Below are 22,857 nucleotides of genomic sequence, written 5' to 3'. Positions count from 1 at the left end.
CTCATAAATAATTGACATCTCATAACCATTGATATCTCATAACTATTGACATCTCACAACCATTGATATCTCATAACCATTGGCATATCATAAACATTGACATTTAATAACCATTAACATATCATAACCATTTACATATCATAACCATTGACATCTCATAACCACTAACATCTCATAACCGCTGATATCTCATAACAATTGACATCTCATTAGCACTGACATCTCAAAACCACCGACATCTCAAAACCACTGATATCTCATAACCATGGACATCTCATAATCACTGACATATCATAAGCACTGACATCTCATAACCACTGACATCTCATAACCACTGACATCTCATAACCACTGACATCTCATAACCACTGACAGCTCATAAGCACTAACATCTCATAACCACTTATATCTCATAACCACTGATATCTCATAACCACTGACATCTCATTACTATTGACATCTCATAACCATGGACATCTCATAACCATTGACATCTCATAACCATGGACATCTCATAAGCACTGACATCTCTTAACCATGGACATCTCATAACCATTGACATCTCATAACTATTGACATCTCACAACTATTGACATCTCTTTACCACTGACATCTCATAATCATTGACATCTCATAAACATTGGCACCTCATAAACATTGAAATCTCATAAAGAATTGACATCTCATAAATAATTGACATCTAATAACCATTGACATCTCATAACCATTGAAATCTCATAAACATTCACATCTCATAACCATTGAAATCTCATAAACATTGACATCTTATAAACATTGACATCTCATAAACATTGACATCTCATAAATACTGACATATCATAAGCACTGACATCTCATTAATACTGACATATCATAAGCACTGATATCTCATAAGTACTGACATCTCATAACCATTGACATCTCATAAATACTGACATCTCATAACCATTGACATCTCATAAATACTGACATATCATGAGCATTGACATCTCATAAACACTGAAATCTTATAAGCACTTACATCTCGGAAACACTGACATATCATAAGTATAGACATTTCATAATGATTGACATATTGACATCTCATAACATTTACCATTTACATCACATACCTATTAAAAACATTGGTAGCTCATAAAAATTGACATTAATATTGATATATCATAACCATTGACATCTTATAAACATTTACACATCCTTAACATTTACATCTAGCTCTACTAACCATTGATTTGTAAAAAAAAAGTCATATAATAACCATTGACAACTTACGAATTTTCACATCTCATCAGCATTAAAATCTTATGAATGATGAACATTCTCATCTAAGAAACATTATTACCTTAATCAAATGTCTCATACACATCAACAAATATCAGTAAATATGTAAACTGACTCATAATCCATATACATATAAAAAACATTAAAAACCTCACAACCTCATAACCACTGAAATATCATAAACAGTAACGTCTCAACAATAAAAACATCTCATAAACATTTACTAAATTAAATAAAAATTAAATATACATTAAAATTAAATTCTCAAATAAATAGTAATAAATGTGCAAAAACATTGACTTGTGCCAATCTTGACAATCCTCTGTCAATTCACAAGTTCATAACCATTATGCTGCTTGTGTGCGTTCAATCCTCTGTCAATTCACAAGTTCATAACCATTATGCTGCTTGTGTGCGTTCAATCCTCTGACAACTCACAAGTTCATAACCATTATGCTGATTGTGTGCGTTCAATCCTCTAACAACTCACAAGTTCATAACCATTATGCTGCTTGTGTGCGTTCAATCCTCTGTCAATTCACAAGTTCATAACCATTATGCTGCTTGTGTGCGTTCAATCCTTTGACAACTCACAAGTTCATAACCATTATGCTGCTTGTGTGCGTTCAATCCTCTGTCAACTCACAAGTTCATAACCATTATGCTGCTTGTGTGCGTTCAATCCTCTGACAACTCACAAGTTCATAACCATTATGCTGCTTGTGTGCGTTCAATATGTGGATATACCAATTTAAATGATCATGGGTCAAAGCATTTTCTAGATAGTGTGCGGATACTATTTTTATCATTGTGACCTTGACATTTGCAAATGACCTGGTTACCTCAAACTTAATAAGCATCCTCTTTTCCACTTGAGCAACAACTTTACCACTTTGCATCATTGTAGGCCACATAGCTTTTATTATACCCCGGTATTGCGCAGAAATAAAATTCCTTTTACCATTTCTTGTTACATTGACCTTTGAACTCAAAGTCAATTGACTAAGTCACTTTCTCAGAAGTTACAACTTTACTATTTGTTATGATCTCAAGAAGGTAAAAGCATTCGTAAGATATCGTGCGGAAATGTACTAACTTTGACAAATCCCTGTCTTCCATTTTCTCATTATATATATATATATATATATATATATATATATATATATATATATATATATATATATATATATATATATATATATTTTTTTTATTTTATTTATTTATTTATATATATATATATATATATATATATATATATATATATATATATATATATATATATATATATATATATATATATATATATATATATATATATATATATATATATATCACGCGGAACATAATGGGCCATGTTTGAGAAGAATGACTGATTTTTCCTAAAGGCATGTGCGTATAAGGTTTTACCTTTCCGACAAATTTATTTAAACTTCATTGAATCAAAAAGTATAAGACATAAATAGACTCTCTGTAGTCGATTTCTTGGGTAAAACCAGCGGTTGTGTGAGTATGCAAAGCTCTCAAGAGATGCCTCAAAGTGGCGATCAATCCCGGAACCAAACGGAATGTGGCTATCTTTTTTCCGGAACCACCGACAAGTACAGATCTAACCCGTAACTAACCGGCAAGTGGATTTTTGTTATAGCCAAATCTGACATTTGACCTCTAAGTGTGACATTGACCTTCGAATCAGGGAGACGGGTTTAACACGCGACAAGTTTTATTTGTGTATGTGTTATTATCGTTGTTGTTGTTTTACTTTGTTTTCACGCAATATGCTCTTTACTTTTGACGACGTCCAAACGGCAGATAAAACGCAAGTAGCGTGTATTTAATCAAAGCGTTGTTGGCGCTGAAGGCCTGGGGCTAGATTTAGTGTGCTTGGGAAGAAATATGGTCCGAATTTTTCCCTCTGTCCGAATGTATACGGATCGACCCAAGCGGTTGAGTGCAGAAGCTCAGAGACTGTAAGAAAAGACAATATTTGTGTATATGCAACAGTTTACACAGACGGTGGAGGACTACACGATACTGATGGGAAAAATAACCTTTTATTCAACTCTAAAGATCAAGTAGAGGTTCGTCTTCATAGGCGGTGAAGATATATAACAACAACAACAACAACATAGCGGCAAAAAAAACTGTTATTGTTGGTGTCAAATAAATCACTTTCAATAGCCTAAAATAGCGTTTTATTACATAATTGATAGATCAGGAACACACTCATACTTCCTTTGTAATGTGTATACACAAGAAACTCCAATTACTCTGATAAAGAACGGTGTACAGATTGTGTAATTTGTCTCACGTAGAACTTTTCGCGCTCGATTTGCGCGCTCGATCTGCGCAGTGAAATACAATATCCGGTTACTTCGTCTATTTCCGAAAATGATCGTGAATATTTGTTTTTGTTTTTTCATTTTCTTTTTTCTGGAATGTCTTGTTTACGCAAAATAAAATAACAATATTTTAAAATATGTTTATAAATACCAAAAATAATTTCTTCGAAAAATGTATCAGAAAAAAATTCTTCTAACTGTCTCCGTAAACACTCGTATCTTTTCAGCCTAGACCGTCAAGTGATGAACATATTGTCGCATGAATATGCAAACAATTAAAACTATGTCGTAGCCAATGCTTAGCAACTCTGTTATTTTATATAGTGATGTTCTGTATTCACAAGGTGGGTTATTGAGATCTGCGAAGAACTAATTTTATTTCGCATGATTTAAGTGGTAAATCGGACTTTTAGGAATTTGGCAGCCAGCCCATTCGGATAGGCTCAGAAATTTGTATAATTACTATGGCTTTGGGGCTACGCCCCAAGCCAAAATTAGACCGAATGCTTTCAGAATGAAAAACTCTGCGTTCAAAAAACAACAGCGGTTCCACTTACAAGGTCACAGATATCGCACAGTTTTGAAATGTGGAAACGACTGTTACGCACTTCATATAGGCCATGTTACTTTTATCGTTAGTGTTTAAGACGTTCATTAAATGCCATCAAAGAAAGTCGCTAAATATTTCGTTCGATATAAATTAAAATTCACTCACATCAGTGTAACTACTCTCATCAGTGATCAAACACTGCCAGCAACTGTAAATGAAAACCACACAACTGTGTCAACTCAACAGTAACTATGGGAGATCGAAGTATGTTCATTGGTTTAATACGATTTAATAAAAAAAAGCTACTTATAAGATTTTATAATTTTATACAAACACATGGGATTCGTTCTTTCCGCTTATAAATGCTACTCGGTAAATTTCTGTCAAATTCTAGTATTGTAAGAATTACTTTTGTATTAGGCCTATTTGTTGGTTAGCTCGTTGCGATAAACTAAAAGTAAAGGTCGACAACCTCCGGCCTAAAACAAGGTGACTTCTACAGATGATGAGATGATAAAGCACGAATTCATTTGAGAACACAGGACACACTTGGGACGACCCACAGACAGCTCAGTTCAGATCGAGAAGCTGTAACACTATTCATTATGATGTCACATTACGTCGTCGCCTCGCTAACGTTGCTATGGACGTGTCACGCCCAGATCTCGCGCACGGTGACGGACACGCTTCGGGTTGGTCTTGTTTGTGTAATTGCTGTTGTTGTTTTTTTAATTGCAGTCAGGTGATGTGTTTTGTATTGGCGTGATATTGCAGAACATGCTCGCGTTCGTTCGTTTAAATAAATACACACAATATTACTTTCCGAAATGGTTCAATTTGATAATGCTAAGATAATAACCATGAACGCAAAAACATGCTAAAACGTAATCGACATTCTTCATGACAGTCGTTTTTGGGTGGCAAGATTGCAACTTTGAGCGAACAGATAGACAGTTGTAAACAACTTTAAAGTAAATGCAATAGTTCAAAGTCGTTATTGGAAAATCATTTAATACAATTGAATAATTGAATACGTATTAATGACATTGAAATCAATAGCTTACATATAAAAAAAGACATAAGTGATAAAAACTGACACCAACAAATGTCCAGCCTACTTCAAGTCAGTTCTATTGTTATTCATATGTGTCTTGTTCTGTGAAGAAAATGTGGCAAAATGCATGTGCGTCAAGTGTCGTCCCTGATTAGCATGTGCAGTCTGCACAGGTTAATCGCGGACGACACTTTCCGCTATAATGGTATTTTTCGTTTAAAGGCTAATCTGGGACGACACTTTACGCACATGCATTAAGCCCAACTTTCTCAGAACACGACTCATATATCAATCATATTCGGCTATCCAGGTTACTGTTTACTGTTATTCATATATCAATCATATTCGACTATCCAGGTTACTGTTTACTTTTATTCATATATCAAGCATATCCGGCCATCCAGGTTACTGTTTACTGTTATTCATATATCAAGCATATCCGGCTATCCAGGTTGCTAATGGTACTGTTATTCATATATCGAGCATATCCGGCTATCCAGGTTGCTAATGGTACTGTTATTCATATATCAAGCATATTTGGCTATCCAGGTTGCTAATGGTACTGTTATTCATATATCAATCATATTCGGCTATCCAGGTTGCTAATGGAGGTGTGTGGGGGACCTGGACCACGGACGAGTTCTGTCCACCTAACCAGTTCGCGGTCGGGTACGACATGAAGGTAGGCACTTATATTCAAATTGTATCAATATGTTATTAAAGATTTGCTAACGTACAAAGTCCATATTTACGTCCCATCTTATATGACGTTTTAATTCAGACACCTTGGCTTGAGTTCTCTAGACGTGGGATTTTATTTATTCGTGTAACTTATCAGGTAACTAAAAGTATTTTATTATTGTGTTAATTTTAAATCGTAAAATATGCCATCCTATTAAATAGCATTGTGCTTTTTGCACTCTTCAAAGTAGAGTACTCTTGCTAATAAAAGCACATTTTGCAACGATCTACCCACTTCCGGTTGGCGGCATGATACTCCGCTTTATGCATATGCAGTAGTCACTGGTTGATGCCGTTCCTTTAGTCAAACTGAACGCCCAAGAGCTCATCCTTAAGCCTTGACAGTCATGTCACAGTATGATTACTCTTAGCAAAAATTGGATACTCAATATTTCTAAGTCCGCACATGCGAATTGGGGACGACACTGTCCGCCTTAACTGGATTTTCGCTAAGAAGAGACGTCCTTTAAACGAAAAATACCATCACAACGGCAAGTGTCGTCCTCGAATAGCCTGTGTGGACTGCACAGGCTTATCTGGGACAACACTTTAAGCACTTGCATAAGGCCCAGTTTTCCCAGAACGCACCTTATATTTATTGATGTGACGGTTCCGTATCAGATTGAGGATTACCAGTTTACCGGGGACGACACGTCTCTGAACGCGATCAAGCTCGTCTGTTCGGATATCGAGGGAAATCATTTCGGACAGAACAGCATCACTTCCGGTCAATCTCAGTTTGGCGCATGGAAGGGTCGCGTGACATGCAACCAGCCAATCGGAACCGCCGCCTTCTTGACGGCCTTTGACCTGGAAGTGGAAGGAGATGTAAACAGTCGTATTATAATTTTAAATAATTTTGTTCTGACGTCACCATAGTTAATGATTATCGAAAGTGTGTACAACAAATGAAGCGGTGTGTTTTAACAGGTATCAAATCAGTAGTTTGAAAATATGCAAGAAATTGTATTAATGCTAAGAAGGCCAAGCTCGATTGACGATTTTTTTTCACGTTTAAGGAGGTTTTTTTTGTGTACTAATTATTAGGTCTCTTTCTCTCACCGCTTTATGGTCGCGCTTTATCTATTTGAAAGCGATGTTGTTATCGAATATTTTGAATTCGTGTGTCTGCAACGTTACCGCTTACATATAATTTATTTACTTAGTTCAGGTCTTTTTATTTAATTTAGCCTGATTACATCACACGCATTGGGATTATATAGACACTATAGTCATTTTTCTTGGTACAACCAGTACTTGATGGAAAGATTTTAATGCTCCCCAATCGGGATCGAACGCATGATCTTTCGAGCGCTATGGAGGCCGCATTGAGGTCGTCTTGGCGTAGTAAATAGGGTGTAAGATCTTCACCAAATACATCAAGTACGGATTCTACCCAGGAAACGGACTCGAGAGCGTTTCACTAAGCCTTAGGCTTTGATGCAGTCGAGCTCAAATAGAAAAGTTGAAGAAAAAACATTAAAACGGATGCAGCTCCTCCAGCCGTTTCTCGTTCCGTCTACAAAATAATATATCGTCAACATAAACAAACGTTTATTCACCGACCACGTGACGGTTTTTCTGCCCACAGCAAGGTCGCCTAGACGACACCGCAGCAGGCTGGGTGAAGTTCAAGTGTACTAACATGGCGGACGACAGCGTTCAGGACCTGAACAAGGATCCGGGTCAGAGCTTCGTCGGGGCCTGGGGAGGCTGGAGCTCTTTCTGTTCCCGAGGTAAGAGCGAGTAAATGTGTGATGTTGCTTTGGTCAAAACCAGACCTCGCCCTGGGAAAACGGGGCTTAACGCATGTGCGTAAAATGTTGTCCTAGATTGGCCTGTTTAGTTCGCACATGATAATAAGGGATGACACTTTCTGCTGATATCGTACTAACTGGAATTTTTCGTTTAAAAGAAGTCGATTTTAAATGAAAATCCAGTCGATGCGGAAATTGTCGTCCCTGCGGATTGCATAAAGCATCTTTTTCCCAGAGTGCGGCTCTTTTGGATTTTTTTTTCGTTGTTTTCACCGACAGTATCATATCATGTCGGTCAGGCACACTTTTCTTGTGTAAGCAGGTTAACCAGTACCAAATACATATACTTAAGCCAGTAACTGACGATTAATATAATTCTGAGGTAGTGAGAGAATTGCTATATAAATGATTTATTGGCCAATACCCACGCAAGGAATGTTGCTGGCCCGGGTTGACTCGCTTAGTAGTCCAGCGCTCTGCAAACTAAGCTGATCTACCCGGACAACAGAGAAAAGTTGTTAATACTAAAGCATTATTCCACTTAATCAAGTTAGACAGACAACGCTCATGTTAGGTAAGCAAGAGTCAGTGTGGTCCCATGGCGCTCACCTGGGGTTTACGCCAGTGCGGTTTTTATGACTAAAAATAATTGTCATATTGAAAGCGTCATTTTATCAGGAATAACATTCCTCAGTTTGCCTTTTTTTACTTTTAGAATTTAAACTTAGAATAGGGTAAATGTTAATCATAATCCAATTAGTAATAGACATATCAATAAATGTCAATCATATTTAAACTAGCCTGCATTATTACCCAATCACCCCATTCGGACATCACTTGTTCAGCGATTTAACTTTTTTTCTACAAAATACTTTTCGTTTGGGAATATCTAAAGCGCACTTGTAAATGTTTGTGATTTTAAATGAATTTGTACCAATTAGGGATGAGTTTAAACTAATGAGGAAAATCCCGGACCCGTTCATTAAACTCTTTTGATGTTGAATTGTCGTGTAAAGCAAGGAACCAAAAACGACCAATTTATTGGCTGACCAAGTATTAAACTACCAAGCTGTCTGTTAAAAGATTTAGTTATCATCCTGTCAGTTATTGTTGATAAAGAACGTCAATTGTTCATGGTAGTTAGTTATTTACGTTAACGGATCTATTAACGTTAAGACATAATGGCGAATCCAGAAAGAGGGTTGGCACCGTCCTTCATTGACGTGTTTACTAAATCACAAACAAGTTATTAATAAGATTTCTATCATTTTCTACTAGGCTCGGCAATTTGCGGCCTCAAGACACGAATTGAGTCGAATCAGGGTAGTGGTGACGACACAGCGCTTAATGACGTCATTTTTTACTGCTGCAGCGTGACTGGAAGTGGCTTTCTTGTTGGGAAATAATCAAGTCTTCTGTTCGTTTTTGCTGTGACTACATTGAATGCAATTGCAGCTCTTAATTTGTGAACAGCCTCGTTTTTATTGGTCAGAATACAATTTTATCGGAACAAGCAAATTCGTTTGATTGTTATCCCCCACCGAATAAATTCTGTCAATTGATTGATGCAGATGGATGAACAGGGCAATAACTGTAAATTACCAAAGTGTATGGTTATTGCTTTATGCATAACAATGCTCCAAACTGAGATTGATAAACCCGTGTTAAAATATTGTATCATAAATGAGATATAGGCCTGAAAGGTTTCCGGTACATCATATAAAACAACAAAGGGCAATAACTCTAATATGAGAAAGTGTAGGGTTATGGTTCTTGTGCATGGCACATCTCCTCTTTAATATCTATACAGCCATGAAGTTATGTTTAAATCTTATATAGATTCTGAGTTATAGCCCTGAGAAGTTTTTGAAAGACCGACAGAAGGACGGATTTACGGACGGACAGAAGGATGGATGGAAAACGCCAAAACTATATAACTCATTCTTGGCTGGGGATAATAATAAGAGCTTATGTGTGTGCATCTTGATTGAAACAACTGTTTGGCCAACAGCTGCTTGTAATCACCCATGTAACAGTCATATAATTTGAATAAAAAAATGTATAGTTTTCTCCAACGTTTTGAACTACAACATGAATGTTTCATTCGTGAATTAAATGTAAAAAAAAATGAAATAACAAGCTTAATTTTCTGTTAATCCAAAAAATAATTGTAATTTATGCACATGTATTTGCACACAAACAGATTAAAAATGCTGTTCACATATTAGCATTAATTGAAAACTTACCAAATAAATGATTGGCGAAAATAGCATTAACAATGAATTGATGGAATAGCATATCACAATTCTTAACATCAATGGACTGACATCTCATAAGCACTGACATCTCATACAAATTGACATCTCATATACATTGGTATCTCATAACCATAGACATCTTATAAACACTGACCTCTTATAAACATTAACATCTCATAAACATTGACATCTAATTAACATTTATAGCTCATAAGCATTGAAACCCATAACAATTGACATATCATTAGAACATTGACAACTCATAAAAATTGACATTTAATAACCATTATTATCTCATTCCCATGATATATCATAAACATTGACATCTCATAAACATCGACATTTCATAACCATTGACATAGCATAAACATTGATATCTCATAAACATTGACATATTATAAACATTGACATCTAATAAACATTGACATGTCTTTAACAAGACTATTGCCAAGCAATATAGACCCCTACCGGCTCCACGATTGTCAGAAATTCCACCATAGTCAGATTTTTTTGTTGTTGCCATAGCAACCATAATTTTTGACGTAGGAACACAATGAAATGACGTGCACAATGTCCATATTGCAATCTATCCATGTTTCAAGTTTCTTGAAAAAATATTAAGAACTTTTTAATTTATCGCAGGATCCAGAAACCACCATTTTCAGCAGTATTTCTAGTCTATTTGTTGCCATAGCAACCATAATTTTTGATATAGGAACAAAATGAAATGACGTGCATAATGTCCATATTGCCATCTATCCATGTTTCAAGTTTCATGAAAAAATATTAAGAACTTTTAAAGTTATCGCAGGATCCAGAAAAGTGTGACTGACTGACAGACTGACAGACAGACAGACAGAGCGCAAACCATAAGTCCCCTCTGGTGAAACCAGTAGGGGACAATAACCATTAACATCTCATAACCATTGATATATCATAAACATCTCATAAACATTGACATATCATAAACATTGACATATCATTAATAACCATTAACATCTCATAACCATTGATATAAACATTGACATATCATAATCATGGATATTTCATAAACATTGACACATATACCTTTAATAGGATTGATTTATCATAAAAATCAAGACTAATTAGTAAGGATCTGATTAACTATCTCATAATCCATTGACATCTCAAAAAAATTAAACACATTGAAATCACAGTCATTTGGTTGACATTTTGTCACATGTCATTTTCTCACAATTTTGGTTTGTTCAGATTGAATGATCCTCCTTTCCCTATTCCTTCAGTGAACCGCTTTGCACCTGAAAACAATCAAGGTTGCTTAAAATAATCAATTAAAAACCAAACAACCAGTCAAAATCCAAACAATCAGTTAAAAACCAAACAACCAGTCAAAAGCCAAACAACCAGTCAGTCAATAGATCAATCTGCACATTGATCAAGCAAACCACCCAGCCAGACTTTACTAATTTAAAGTCCAGCTGTAGTTAATTGATATATAATGTATCAGAAAGTTGCACAGCCTTTGAAAAAGGACCGCTTCATGATAATTGCCCAAAATAAAACATTTCAGATAATAAGAGATGTTATTTACGATTGATATATTGAACCAATCTACTATTCGAAAATTGGGTGATCGTGGAAAAAAGATTCACATAAATAGACTTTGTACTGCTTTATTAAATTAGTCCAAATATACAGTTATGGATATCGAGCACGTAATCAACAATTTATACCAGTTTTTGACCTTACACTTGCAGGTATTTGACCTACCTTTCACAGACTCCTCAGCTATAATTTGGATACCATTTTCATATTCAAACTTCAAGGCATCGTCTAGGGAGGTTGCATTGTATAAGGAATAGTAGGCCGACTGTCGGTCCAGGTTCATACATTTCTGCGGGAACCTCAGGAGTGAATGTGCAAGCGTAATAGCAACGCCTAGGGCTGCAAGAAAGGTTTCTACTGCATAAATACCATGAGTTGCTGGGCTGGTATTAAAAAACACCATCAAGTTTTCTTAACTTAAAGATGTTCTTTGATTACATGCAGATAAAAAGTTAAACATGTTTTGCAAGAAATTGTTTAAAAAAAGGATATGGCATTCTAAGAAAATGAAAATAAAAATGAAACAAAATTCATGTACCAACATATAGAGCTCCAGTGTGGCATTAAGATTGTAAACATCACAAATAAGATTTTCACAAATAAGATGAATAGTAATGATAAGAATCAAACAGCATTATTCTGTGTTTCCTCGTTGTATGAACTTTTTTGAAAATCATTCCTTATTTTTAAATAAATGCTATCCGCCTTTAAGCAAAGAAGGTGTGATGTACTGGGCAGTTCATCAACCAATCACATGGAAAAAATACTATTCAACTCTTAACTGCCTGCATCAAAGTCCAATGCTAACAGAGAAATCAGTGAGTCCATGTCTGGGTAGAACCAATACTTGAGTGTACATGCAGCCAGCACCCCATCATCAAAAGGTCCAGAACCCGTCCACTACACCATAGTAACAATATAAGTTTACTGTCAAATTTTCATGAACCTGTCAAAACTTAAATCTGCACTAAGACAGGTTTTTATTTTATGCTTTCCGGTGGTTTATAGAGAAATATCAGTGAAATAAAACTGGTATTTCACTGTTTAAAACAGTGAAAAATAACAGTGAAAAATAACGATATTTTTCACTGTTTTACAGTGAAATGACGTCATTTTTTCGACGAAATTACGTCATAAATCCAGCGACATTATCCAGTAAAACTCTTTTACAATGTAAATAAACGGTGAAAAAAGCATAAAATAAAAAGAAAATTTGTTGGAATCGATGGAATATCGATTTTAATTCACTCGTGAAAAATCAAACTAAATTTAAGACGTTTCTTACTAGATTCAAGATTTGAACACTTAATTTTTACCCTGATGAGCACCACACAGCATAAAACCTTAAATGACTATGTACTTGCAGGCTGTTCTGGTTTTGTGCTGGTTGCATATAGCAATTGTCACTTTGCTTGTGAGTAAGAAAGGGTTAACCAAACAGTCAAGATTGCTTTCACACTTTTGAATTCTAAAAATGAGACTGAAAACACAAGATAGTACCTGCTCCAGTGGTACACAGTCTATTTGCCAACCCCATCTCAAAGGCTTCTTTGCCTGAAACGCTCCTTCCTGTAATAGAATTTTAAAGTGAACATGGACAGGGGATTAATACTTTATTATTTTTTTTATACAACACAGTCAATCTTTCCTTAATGATTCTGTTCATAAATTTGTTTATTTTGAACTTCTCATTTGGAAAGTATACATCATAAATCTTTCAGGAAATCATCCATTATTTAATATACATACAGGACAAAAACATTGAGCAACCAAACTATGAATTTTTTTCATTACAGCAGTCTAAAATTGTATTGTCGTGTGAGATAGCTGACCTTTTTAGCGCATACAAGATTCACTTATATCGTAATATCTTGTCATACCTGTTAAAATCAAGTCCATTGCCCGCGACAATCCAATTAGCTTTGGAAGACGAACTGTTCCACCATCAATTAAAGGTACACCTTGAAAAAGATTTAATGGGGCAGATACAAAGTTTTAAAATGAAACAATACTTTTCTTAAGATACTGCAAAATCTGTCAAAACTTGTTTGGGCTGATATGCTGATTTGACTATTTTACAGTTTGTTTATATTATCAATTTCTAAGCAATACATTACCTGGACAGTTTTATTTGAAGCTTAATACTTCTTTAGGCCGTTCTTTGGCAAGTCTTTATAAAGAGATCAACACATTTTGGTTTTCATCCATTGATGTTCATTATACTTATATATATAAGTATGAGATTCAGAAATAACTTAAGACTCATCCAATTATTGATGCTTAAATTACTTACAAACACATTTCTTAAGTGTATATCCACTTATTACATAAAATACAATTACAGTTTTCTTCCAACATAACAATACAAACAATATTATTGATATCTACAAGCCTAAGTGTAGAAACCCAAGCAATATTTATAAAACCTACAAACCTCAACGTTATTACAAGACACCCATACATTATTGCAACTTTATTCAGCATGACATGCAAATGCAACATCCACCCAGAGGTCGACATGGCGCAGTGGGTATGGTGTCCGCCTAGCGAACGGGAGGTCACCAGTTCGAATGCCAATGTGGGGGCATTGTTTATATTTTTACCCCCCCAAAAAACAAGTAATGGTTCTACCAAGGAAATTGACTCCAGAGTGTTTCAATATGCTTTTGATGTCATTAAGTTTGATGAATCAGTCAAAACTATTAAACTATTAAACACCCACCAAAGCGTCTACAGAAGACCCCCATGACTGCAGTCTCCTCCATGACCCTGAGGTCACACAGCAGGGCCAGCTCCAGTCCCCCGGCCACAGCGTAGCCGTCCACCGCAGCTATCACGGGCTTGCTGAAACACATTCTTGACGGACCCTGGAAAATCAGCCTCGATCTGGGAAAACTGGCCTTAATGCATGTGCGTTAAGTGTAGGCCCAGATAATCATGTGCAATCCAGTCCTGTGGATTGCAGAGTACACAGGGAAATCAGGGACTACACTTCCTGCCTTAACTGGATTTACCTTTACAAAAGACCTACTTAAAAACAAAAAATTCCATACAAGCGGAAAGTGTTGTCCCTGATTAGGCTATGCATTCTGCACAGGTTAATCTGCGACAATACTTCACGCCCATGCATTAAGCCCAGTTTTCACAGAAAAAGACTCAATTTATGGCTGATACACTTTTCCTGGGCAATCTTAGCAGGTAACCAGTACCAACAGCACTTACGGCAGTGACTGATAACTTAATCTATGGTGAATTTTAGGTAGGTAAAGAATGGCTGCAGAAGGTATTTCAAGAATAGTCCCAAACACAATTTGATTCCAGGCTGGGACACAAATACTGGAACCCCACATGTACAATTCTGCAGTATAACAACTAAGCTGGATGGACCTTACCAAATAATCATTGATAAAAACATGAAGGTTAAATCCAAGCATAACTCTGCTTCAACTGCATAGAAAACGTGTCATGTTAAGTAAATGTACGATTTAATGGGGTGACTAGACACTTAATGAAATAATAAACATTTATGATATTGCAATTTTTTGTCTAATTATACATAAAATTATACAAATAATATTAAATCTGAAAAAGTAAGTTTTCTGACCATGCTCTGAAAAAAAGTAATCTCAATTTAGTTTGCCAGCTGGAATTATGGTTAACTTTAACGTCCACAAATTTTCATTCACAGTTGAACTCTATACATGCTAGATAACTTTTCTTTACTTCCCATGTCAATGAGGATGAAATTTGTTTGGTCAGGAACATGTGACAACAAGCAAATTGGTTGAATTGATATCCTCCTTCATATGAATTGTGTTTGTGGCTGGGTGCAAATTCCTCTATGTATCATGTATTGTAAATTCCTAACAAAATAATGCATATTTAACCAAAATTTGTAACACAGACCTCAGTATGTGCCCTTGACCTCGACCCTATAGACCTGAGTCTTAACTTTGACTCACTGAAAGAGAAAGGAGAAAAATTGTAGAAATTAATAGAATCCCTTAATGCATAGTAAAACAAGCGATGTTTTTGTGAAACACTATGTCGCCATATTTGACCATTGACCTTGGAGGATGACATTGACCTTGACCTTTCACCACTCAAAATGTGCAGCTCCATGAGATACACATGCATGCCAAATATCAAGTTGCTATCTTTAAAATTGCAAAAGTGTACATTAAATGAGCGATTTTGACCCATATATTTGACCTTTGACCTTGAAGGATGACCTTGGCCTTGACCTTTCACCTCTAAAAATGTGCAGCTCCATGAGATACACATGCATGCCAAACATTAAGTTGCTATCTCCAATATTGCAAAAGTTATTGCAAATGTTAAAGTTTGCACTAACAAACAAACAAAGCAACCGACAGGGCAAAAACAATATGTCCCACACTATAGTGGCAAAATGGCTAAATTATAAATAATTCATCAAATGCGTGATTTTTTACCTCAAGGTGTGACCTTGACCTGGTCCCTAGAATTATGGGTCTTGCATGTGACTCGGCCCCAGATGATTGAGAACCAAGATGCATGGTGGAATTCTTACACAATAAAGCATATTCAATCAACATTGGCAACATTGGACCTCAGTGTGTAACCCTGACCCCGGAGACCTGAGTCTTACCGTTGACATACAGCCATTTAAAGGAGACCAATTATAATGTTACTACAGATTCCCTTGATGAATAGTGCAGTCATGGCTAAATTATGAAGAATTCATCAAATTTGTGATATTTGACCTGAATGTGTGATCTTGACCATACGTTCAGGTTTATGGGTCTTGCTTTTGACTCAGCCTCAGATGATTGAGAACAACTGTATTAAGTTGCATGGCTGTGACTCGTACAACATTGGAGGAACAGCTCAAGAAAGGAAAAGCCCATATAAAAAGGGTATTTTTCAAGCAAAACAATAGCCATAACTCCGTTATTCACCAATGGTTGAATTTTTTTATTTTTTTATAAATATTTACACTCATGCAAAGTTTCAATTAAATTGGCCCAAAATAAAGCCATTGACACAAAAAGGGCCATAACTCCGTTATATGCACATGGATTATGGCGGCATTTGACGTGCATCATCCTCTTATCCATATATACACTCATACCAAGTTTCAATAAAACCAGCCCAAGCAGTTTTGAGACATTGCTCTGGACACAAAAGAGCTCCCGACTGACAGAAGGATGGCTGGAGCAACAGAAGAACAGACGGACAATGCCAACAAAATATCCCTCCGCATATGGCGGGAGATAATTACCTAAGCATTTACCATAGGTGCATTCTCACTTGCTCCAAATTTCAGCAGGTCTTCCTCATTGGATGATGCTAATGCTGATAAATCAAACCCAGCACAAAAGTTGCCACCTGAAGGACAGGCAGAAAGACAATCAGAAATATATGAGCCTTTCCTATGAAAAGGGGCTATGATGCATGTGCAGTCCAAGATTAGCCTGTGCAGTCTCCAAATTATAATAAGGGACGATACTTTCTCCCTGAACTTAAAAGTTGATATCCCCACGCTTTTTGAAAAGATATTGTGGTCATCTCCGCCGTCTGTCCGTCCGTCCTGGACTGTCTCCTCCTACACTATAAGCACTAGAACCTTGAAACTTACACACATGGTAGCTATGAGCATATGTGCGACCCTGCACTATTAGGAATTTTGATCTGACCCCTGGGTCAAAAGTTATGGGGGTTGGGGTGGAGCCGGGTCAGAGGTTTTCACTCATTTTTTATTGTTATTTTACATTAACTTCTTTATTTCTACATCGCTTTACTTCAAAGTGATACTGAACATCTCTTATTACGATACGGTCAATCTCAACTATGCATGGCCCCATTACCAACCCTGGGGTGCCCCGCCCACATAGACCACGCCCATCCGAAATTGCCTTTTACTATAACTTCTTCATTCTACACCGATTTACTTCAAATTATACTGAACATATCTTATGACAAAACGGTCAATCTCAACTATGCATGGCCCCATTATCAACCCTGGGGCGCCCCCTTTGGTCAAACATGCGGCATGGGGATACGCGTCGGCCTCTACCGCGCCATTTCTAGTTTAAAAAGAGTTTCCCTTCAAACATACAAGAGGGTCATGGGCCCTTAGGAGCTCACTTGAGACCCTAAGGAACAAAACTTTTATAACAAGGTCAAGTTCACAATAATGAAAGAACTTAATAAAATATTAATTTTTTTGGCCAGAACCATTTCCAAACTTGGCCCAGTAACATCATTAAAACAAATGTTCTGACCAAGTTTCATGAAGATTGGACCATACATTTGACTTCTAGAGCGTTAACATGGTTCCATAGCTATAAAATAAGGAAAACCACCCCATTCCCTTGCGACAATTTTATGCAACAGACCAGAATTATTTTCAAACATTGCCCAGATATCATTTGAACAAACCTACCAAGTTTCATGAAGATTGGACTAAAAATGTGACTTCAACAATTTAAAAAAGGTCTTACTATAGCAACTTTAGCCATATAAAGAAAACTGCAACACCCCATGGCAGAAATGTTTTTCAGCAGACTAAACCATTTTTTATCTCGGCTAAGATATCTATATCTATAGAACAAATTTTCCTACCAAGTTTCATGATCATTTGACTTCTACAGTGTTAACAAAGTTGTATTATTGCCGAATAATGAAAACGGCCCCAACCTCTGGCGGTCATGTGCTTAGGTGAGCTCTAAATACAATAAAAGCGGAAAGTGTTGTTCATGGTAAGCCTGTGCAGCCTGCATAGGCTAATCTGGGATAAAACTTTACACACATGCACTAAACCCCATTTTCACAAATAAAGCCTTATAGGTATTTAGTGAAATTGGACTTTTTATTCTTAAGTTTGTCAATATTGCACTGACCTTAAATTCAGCTTTCCTTTTCACAAATTCTATGAATACCAAATCACACAAGAGGTAAATGTTACAAATCTACAAACATTAACCAAACAGATAGCCAGACATTTTCTTAATAATGCTTGATAAGACTTTTCATTAACCAGTGTTTAATTATTTTTTTTAATATTGTGTTTTTTTTGTTAAATAATTTCACACATTGGACGATGCCAAACAAAAATATTATCCAACCTTGATTAAAAACCTTTATAGAGTTCCTTCAGATATAATATTGTTTGATTGAAGTTTCTGGAGTTCAGCCTTACTTAAAACTAATGAGTTCTAGAGTTTCACAAGAGGTCCAAGATAGCCCTTGAGCGCTCCCAGAGTTCACGGACACCAATTGTTGAAGACTTGACCTAATAGAAGGCATGAACTTAGTATTCATAGGACAGGAATGCCCCACAATCCCACAATCCTATTTTGTCTCAAAACTACGCTTATCTCAAACACAAATTGTTTATGGCCAATGTGACTTTTGACCCTAAGTGTGACTGATTCCTTTGAGGTATTGGTAAATGAGACAGGTGAAACAAACGACACTCCGGCTTCTCATTGTATTTTTTCCAAAGTCTGACATGTTACATAAGCTTAATTTATGACAACAGTGGTATCAAGGTGAAGATTAGACCTAGTGCCCTAGTTTTTGAACACTCTCATGACCCAAATTAAAAGTTTTTAAAGGGCGTATTCCAGATTCAATCTCAGCTTAGAAAATGTCAAGATAAACATTCTGACCAAGTTATATCATGATTCAGTCAATACTGTTATTAATGTGGTCTCTAGAGTGGTAACAAAGTTTTTTAAACTAAAATTTGACCAGGTGACTTAGTTTTTGGATGCAGGTGACCCAGAGACAATATTGGCCTATATATTGTCAAAATAAATAGTCTGACTTAGTATAATCAAGATTGAGTTTAAATGTGGCCCCTAGAGTGGTAACAAGATTTTCTCAGATTTGACCCAGTGACAAAGTTTTTGGATGCAAGTAAACCAGATTAAAATTCGCTCAAGACATTATCCGGATAAATATTCTTACCAAGTTTCACATAGATTTGGTGAAAAATTTCGTCTCTGGATTGGAAACAAGCTAAAAATTGATGATGCACCACACACCACCAGAAATAGGGTTATCACAAATGCTCATCTTTAGCACTTTGTGACCTAAAATCTTGTTTGCTGCATAATGCTCAAGCACAATAATAATTATAGCTTGCCAACATTGACCTTGTGAAAGTTATTATTTACATGCTGGAATTGTATCCTATAGGTACCAGGGGTTGTTTGTGCACATGAATAAAAAAAATGACAACATAACAATAAGTTTGTTAAATATTTTCTAATTATTTAGATGAATAAATGTCTATGATACACATCATAATATGTTACTTTAATGTATCCATGCATTAAGTTCAGTGTTAGGTTAATTTTGGTGAGTTGTCTGAATAAATACCCTTTCCATGAAGCACGGCAACTTTTGACTCGTGGTCATTTTCAAAATGTTTAAATGCATCGACAAGTTCGACAGCAGTTTCTTGGTTAACTGCATTTCTCTTTTCTGGTCTATTAATGCCGATGGTTGTTATTCCTTCAACAGTTTCTACAAGTAAATTTTCTGAAAAAGCACAAGAACAAAACTATTGAATATTGATACTTTCTGGAAAACATATCTTAATCAAATTCACTTATCTATCTATCTATCTCATAGTACTGCCTCATGCCTCTCGCAAGTATTATGGGCAGGATGCGCGTTGGCTGTTAGTAAAGTAAAAGAGTAAATGCTAAGAAAGATATCTTTCAGCAAATTAAGAATTTGTACAATAATAAGGATAGTGTTGTTAGGAGATTTAAAAGTCATATAGTATACAAGGGATAAAAATGGATAAAAACAATTCCCATGGGTTTAGTGGCTAAGTTGGGCTACTGCCTACTTGAAGCTCTCAAGGTCAAGCAGCATTGTGACAGGGTGGGGTAACCTGTTCCACAATACTGTGGTGTGGGGGAAGAAAGAGTACTTAAAGTAATCGTAACCTGTATGGACTTGACAAAGACTGAGGGGATGCATGTGTCTGTTTAACCTCGTTGGGACTTCAAGATAAGATGGGAGGGATATGGCCACAAAATGGTGGTAGACTTTGTAGAAAAGGACGAGTTTGGCATCCATGTGTCTGTTCTCAAGGGTGCGCCAGTTGAGTGTATTTTGCAGTTGTGTGACACTGGTGTAATTGGAGTAGTCATTTTTTACCCATCTGACTGCTCGCCGCTGAATTATTTCTATGTTGTGATTGTTGACCTGAGTGTGTGGTGACCGTACGGGGGTAGCATATTCAAGTTGGGGACGTACTAGTGTTTGATAGGATAGTGATTTGACCTTTTCATGTTTTGTCTTGATGTTACGTTTGAGGAGACCTAATGTTTTGTTTGCATTTGTTGTGATCCTGGAGATATGTGTGTTCCAACTTAAATCATGGCAAATGTCAACACCAAGGTATTTTGCGTCCTTAATTTTGGATAGGATTTGACCATGGAGCTTGTATTGGTACGCAATGGGCTTACGATTCCGTGTGACATGGAGAACCTGGCACTTGCCAGGGTTAAACTCCATGTCCCATAGCTCTTCCCATTTCTCTAGTTTACAGAGATTGTCTTGTAACCTTTGACAGTCCGCCTCGGATGTCACTGTAAGATAGATGGCAGTGTCATCAGCAAAGAGGCGAACTTGGGATGTAACAAGGGAAGGGAGGTCATTTATGTATAGGAGGAAGAGGAGAGGGCCAAGGACAGATCCCTGGGGCACTCCAGAGGTAACTGGGACTTGGTCAGACTTAGTACCATCTACTACGACTGATTGGGATCTGCCGATTAGGAAGGACTGGATCCAGGATATGGTCTGGTCAGAAGCACTATGTATCTTAAGTTTATGCAGTAATTTGAGGTGATTGACTTTGTCGAAGGCTTTACTAAAATCCAGTAGGATTAGGTCTGTCTGTTTACCTGATGCAAGAGTTTTCGCTAAGTCATCCACTAACTCCACAAGCTGAGTCTCACAGGACGCCTTTCGCGAAACCCGTGTTGCAGCTCATAGAGTATGTTGTGTTTGGTAAAGTGTGTGGATGGGCTAGATGCGATAATGTGTTCTAGTAGGTTGCATTGGACACATGTACGTGATATGGGCCTATAGTTTGCTGGGTCGCTAGTGTTACCTTTTTTTAAATTGAGGAGAAACGTTTGCCTTCGTCCAATCTGATGGGAGTTGACCAGAGTCTAAGGACTTTTGGAAAATCAGTGACACTAGGTCAAAGATCTCATGCCGGAGTTCCTTGAGGACAATGGGTTTGATCATATCTGGGCCAGCAGCCTTATCTACTTTAAGCTTTTGAAGTTATTTCAAGACTCCTTTGGGGTCCATTTCTATCTTGGGCATGGTGGGATACGGTGAATTTCCTAGGGTATTTCTGCATAGCTGGGATAGAGACAGAGGGGAGACTCCTGAGAAAACAGATAGGAATTGCCGGTTTAGGATATTGGCTTTACCAAGGCGTTCTGAGATAAGGTTTCCGCTTGTCTGCCATTTGAGTGGGGAAACACCTTGAGTGTCTTGTTTGGCGTTCTTTATGATGGAATACAACTTTTTAGTGTTGAATTTGCTGGAGTGAGTGTCTGCATGTTGTATATCTAGGATGTGTTTAATGTATAGTTCATATGACCTTTTTATTTTGGATTGAATGAGGTGTTTGATGGTTCTGAATTTCCTAATGTAGGGGTTTTGACCTTTGTGTTTTGTGACCTTTTGGTAAAGGGAGTCCCTTTTTCTGATTAATCTTTTTATGTCTTGAGTAACCCAGGGGAGAAGTCTTTTGGGGCCTACTTTTTTGACAGGGACAAATTTTGAGATACCTGCCTGGATAAGGGCCTTAAATTGGTTCCAGATCTGATGAGATTTCTGCGTTTTGGAGGATGCTGACTTTGGAGGTATTGATAAATTATATAAATTAATAAATTAAATTAAATAAATTAAAGAGAATAAAATAAAAAGTAAATGAAAACACGCAACTGCTGAAAGTTTAAAATATGATTATCACACTGCGTTAGAGTTATTTGACCAAATTTTTAGTCAATCTGTGGCGTAATGTCGGCATTAATACAGCATCCGAAAAGCAATTATCCGAATATAATAGCATTTGTCTAACCAGTCAGTGTTTTATTAACTAAAAACAACTGTCAACGTAATAACTTGTTCATTCTTAAGAATATCTATAGGGCTTACTGTACGCAACTCTAGATACAGATGACATCTTTTTTATAATCCAAAATCTTGACTTCTTTAAAACACATAGGTTCTGCAACATGTTGAGGTTAGTTTACACTTATTC

The 22,857-nt window shown here is 36.5% G+C and overlaps 2 protein-coding genes across 3 annotated transcripts in view; one reads left to right on the top strand and one right to left on the bottom strand.

Moving 5' to 3' along the window:
• Positions 1–9,240, top strand: part of LOC127872002 (vitelline membrane outer layer protein 1-like) — a 21,105-nt gene extending 11,865 nt beyond the window's left edge. Inside the window, exons 1-5 of one of the 2 annotated variants that reach the window (XM_052415365.1) lie at positions 4,695–4,862; positions 5,823–5,906; positions 6,587–6,793; positions 7,557–7,701; positions 9,001–9,240. In XM_052415365.1, the coding sequence (XP_052271325.1) occupies positions 4,776–4,862; positions 5,823–5,906; positions 6,587–6,793; positions 7,557–7,701; positions 9,001–9,128 (651 nt within the window). In that variant the 5' untranslated portion in view covers positions 4,695–4,775 and the 3' untranslated portion in view covers positions 9,129–9,240. Of the gene's footprint in view, positions 1–4,694; positions 4,863–5,822; positions 5,907–6,586; positions 6,794–7,556; positions 7,702–9,000 lie in introns of those variants that run through there. The other variant, XM_052415366.1, reaches the window with a different exon arrangement.
• Positions 8,726–22,857, bottom strand: LOC127871995 (crotonyl-CoA hydratase-like). The gene is made up of 8 exons (XM_052415350.1): positions 22,752–22,857; positions 19,938–20,099; positions 16,843–16,937; positions 14,290–14,434; positions 13,448–13,528; positions 13,068–13,136; positions 11,733–11,906; positions 8,726–11,260 (listed from the first exon to the last, which is right to left on the bottom strand). The coding sequence occupies exons 1-8, from the start codon at positions 22,831–22,833 to the stop codon at positions 11,193–11,195; spliced, it is 876 nt and encodes a 291-aa protein (XP_052271310.1). The 5' UTR covers positions 22,834–22,857; the 3' UTR covers positions 8,726–11,192.

This window comes from Dreissena polymorpha, chromosome 3 (genome assembly GCF_020536995.1).
Source record: "Dreissena polymorpha isolate Duluth1 chromosome 3, UMN_Dpol_1.0, whole genome shotgun sequence".
NCBI lineage: Eukaryota > Metazoa > Mollusca > Bivalvia > Myida > Dreissenidae > Dreissena > Dreissena polymorpha.
This window is presented reverse-complemented; position numbering and strand designations above follow the sequence as displayed.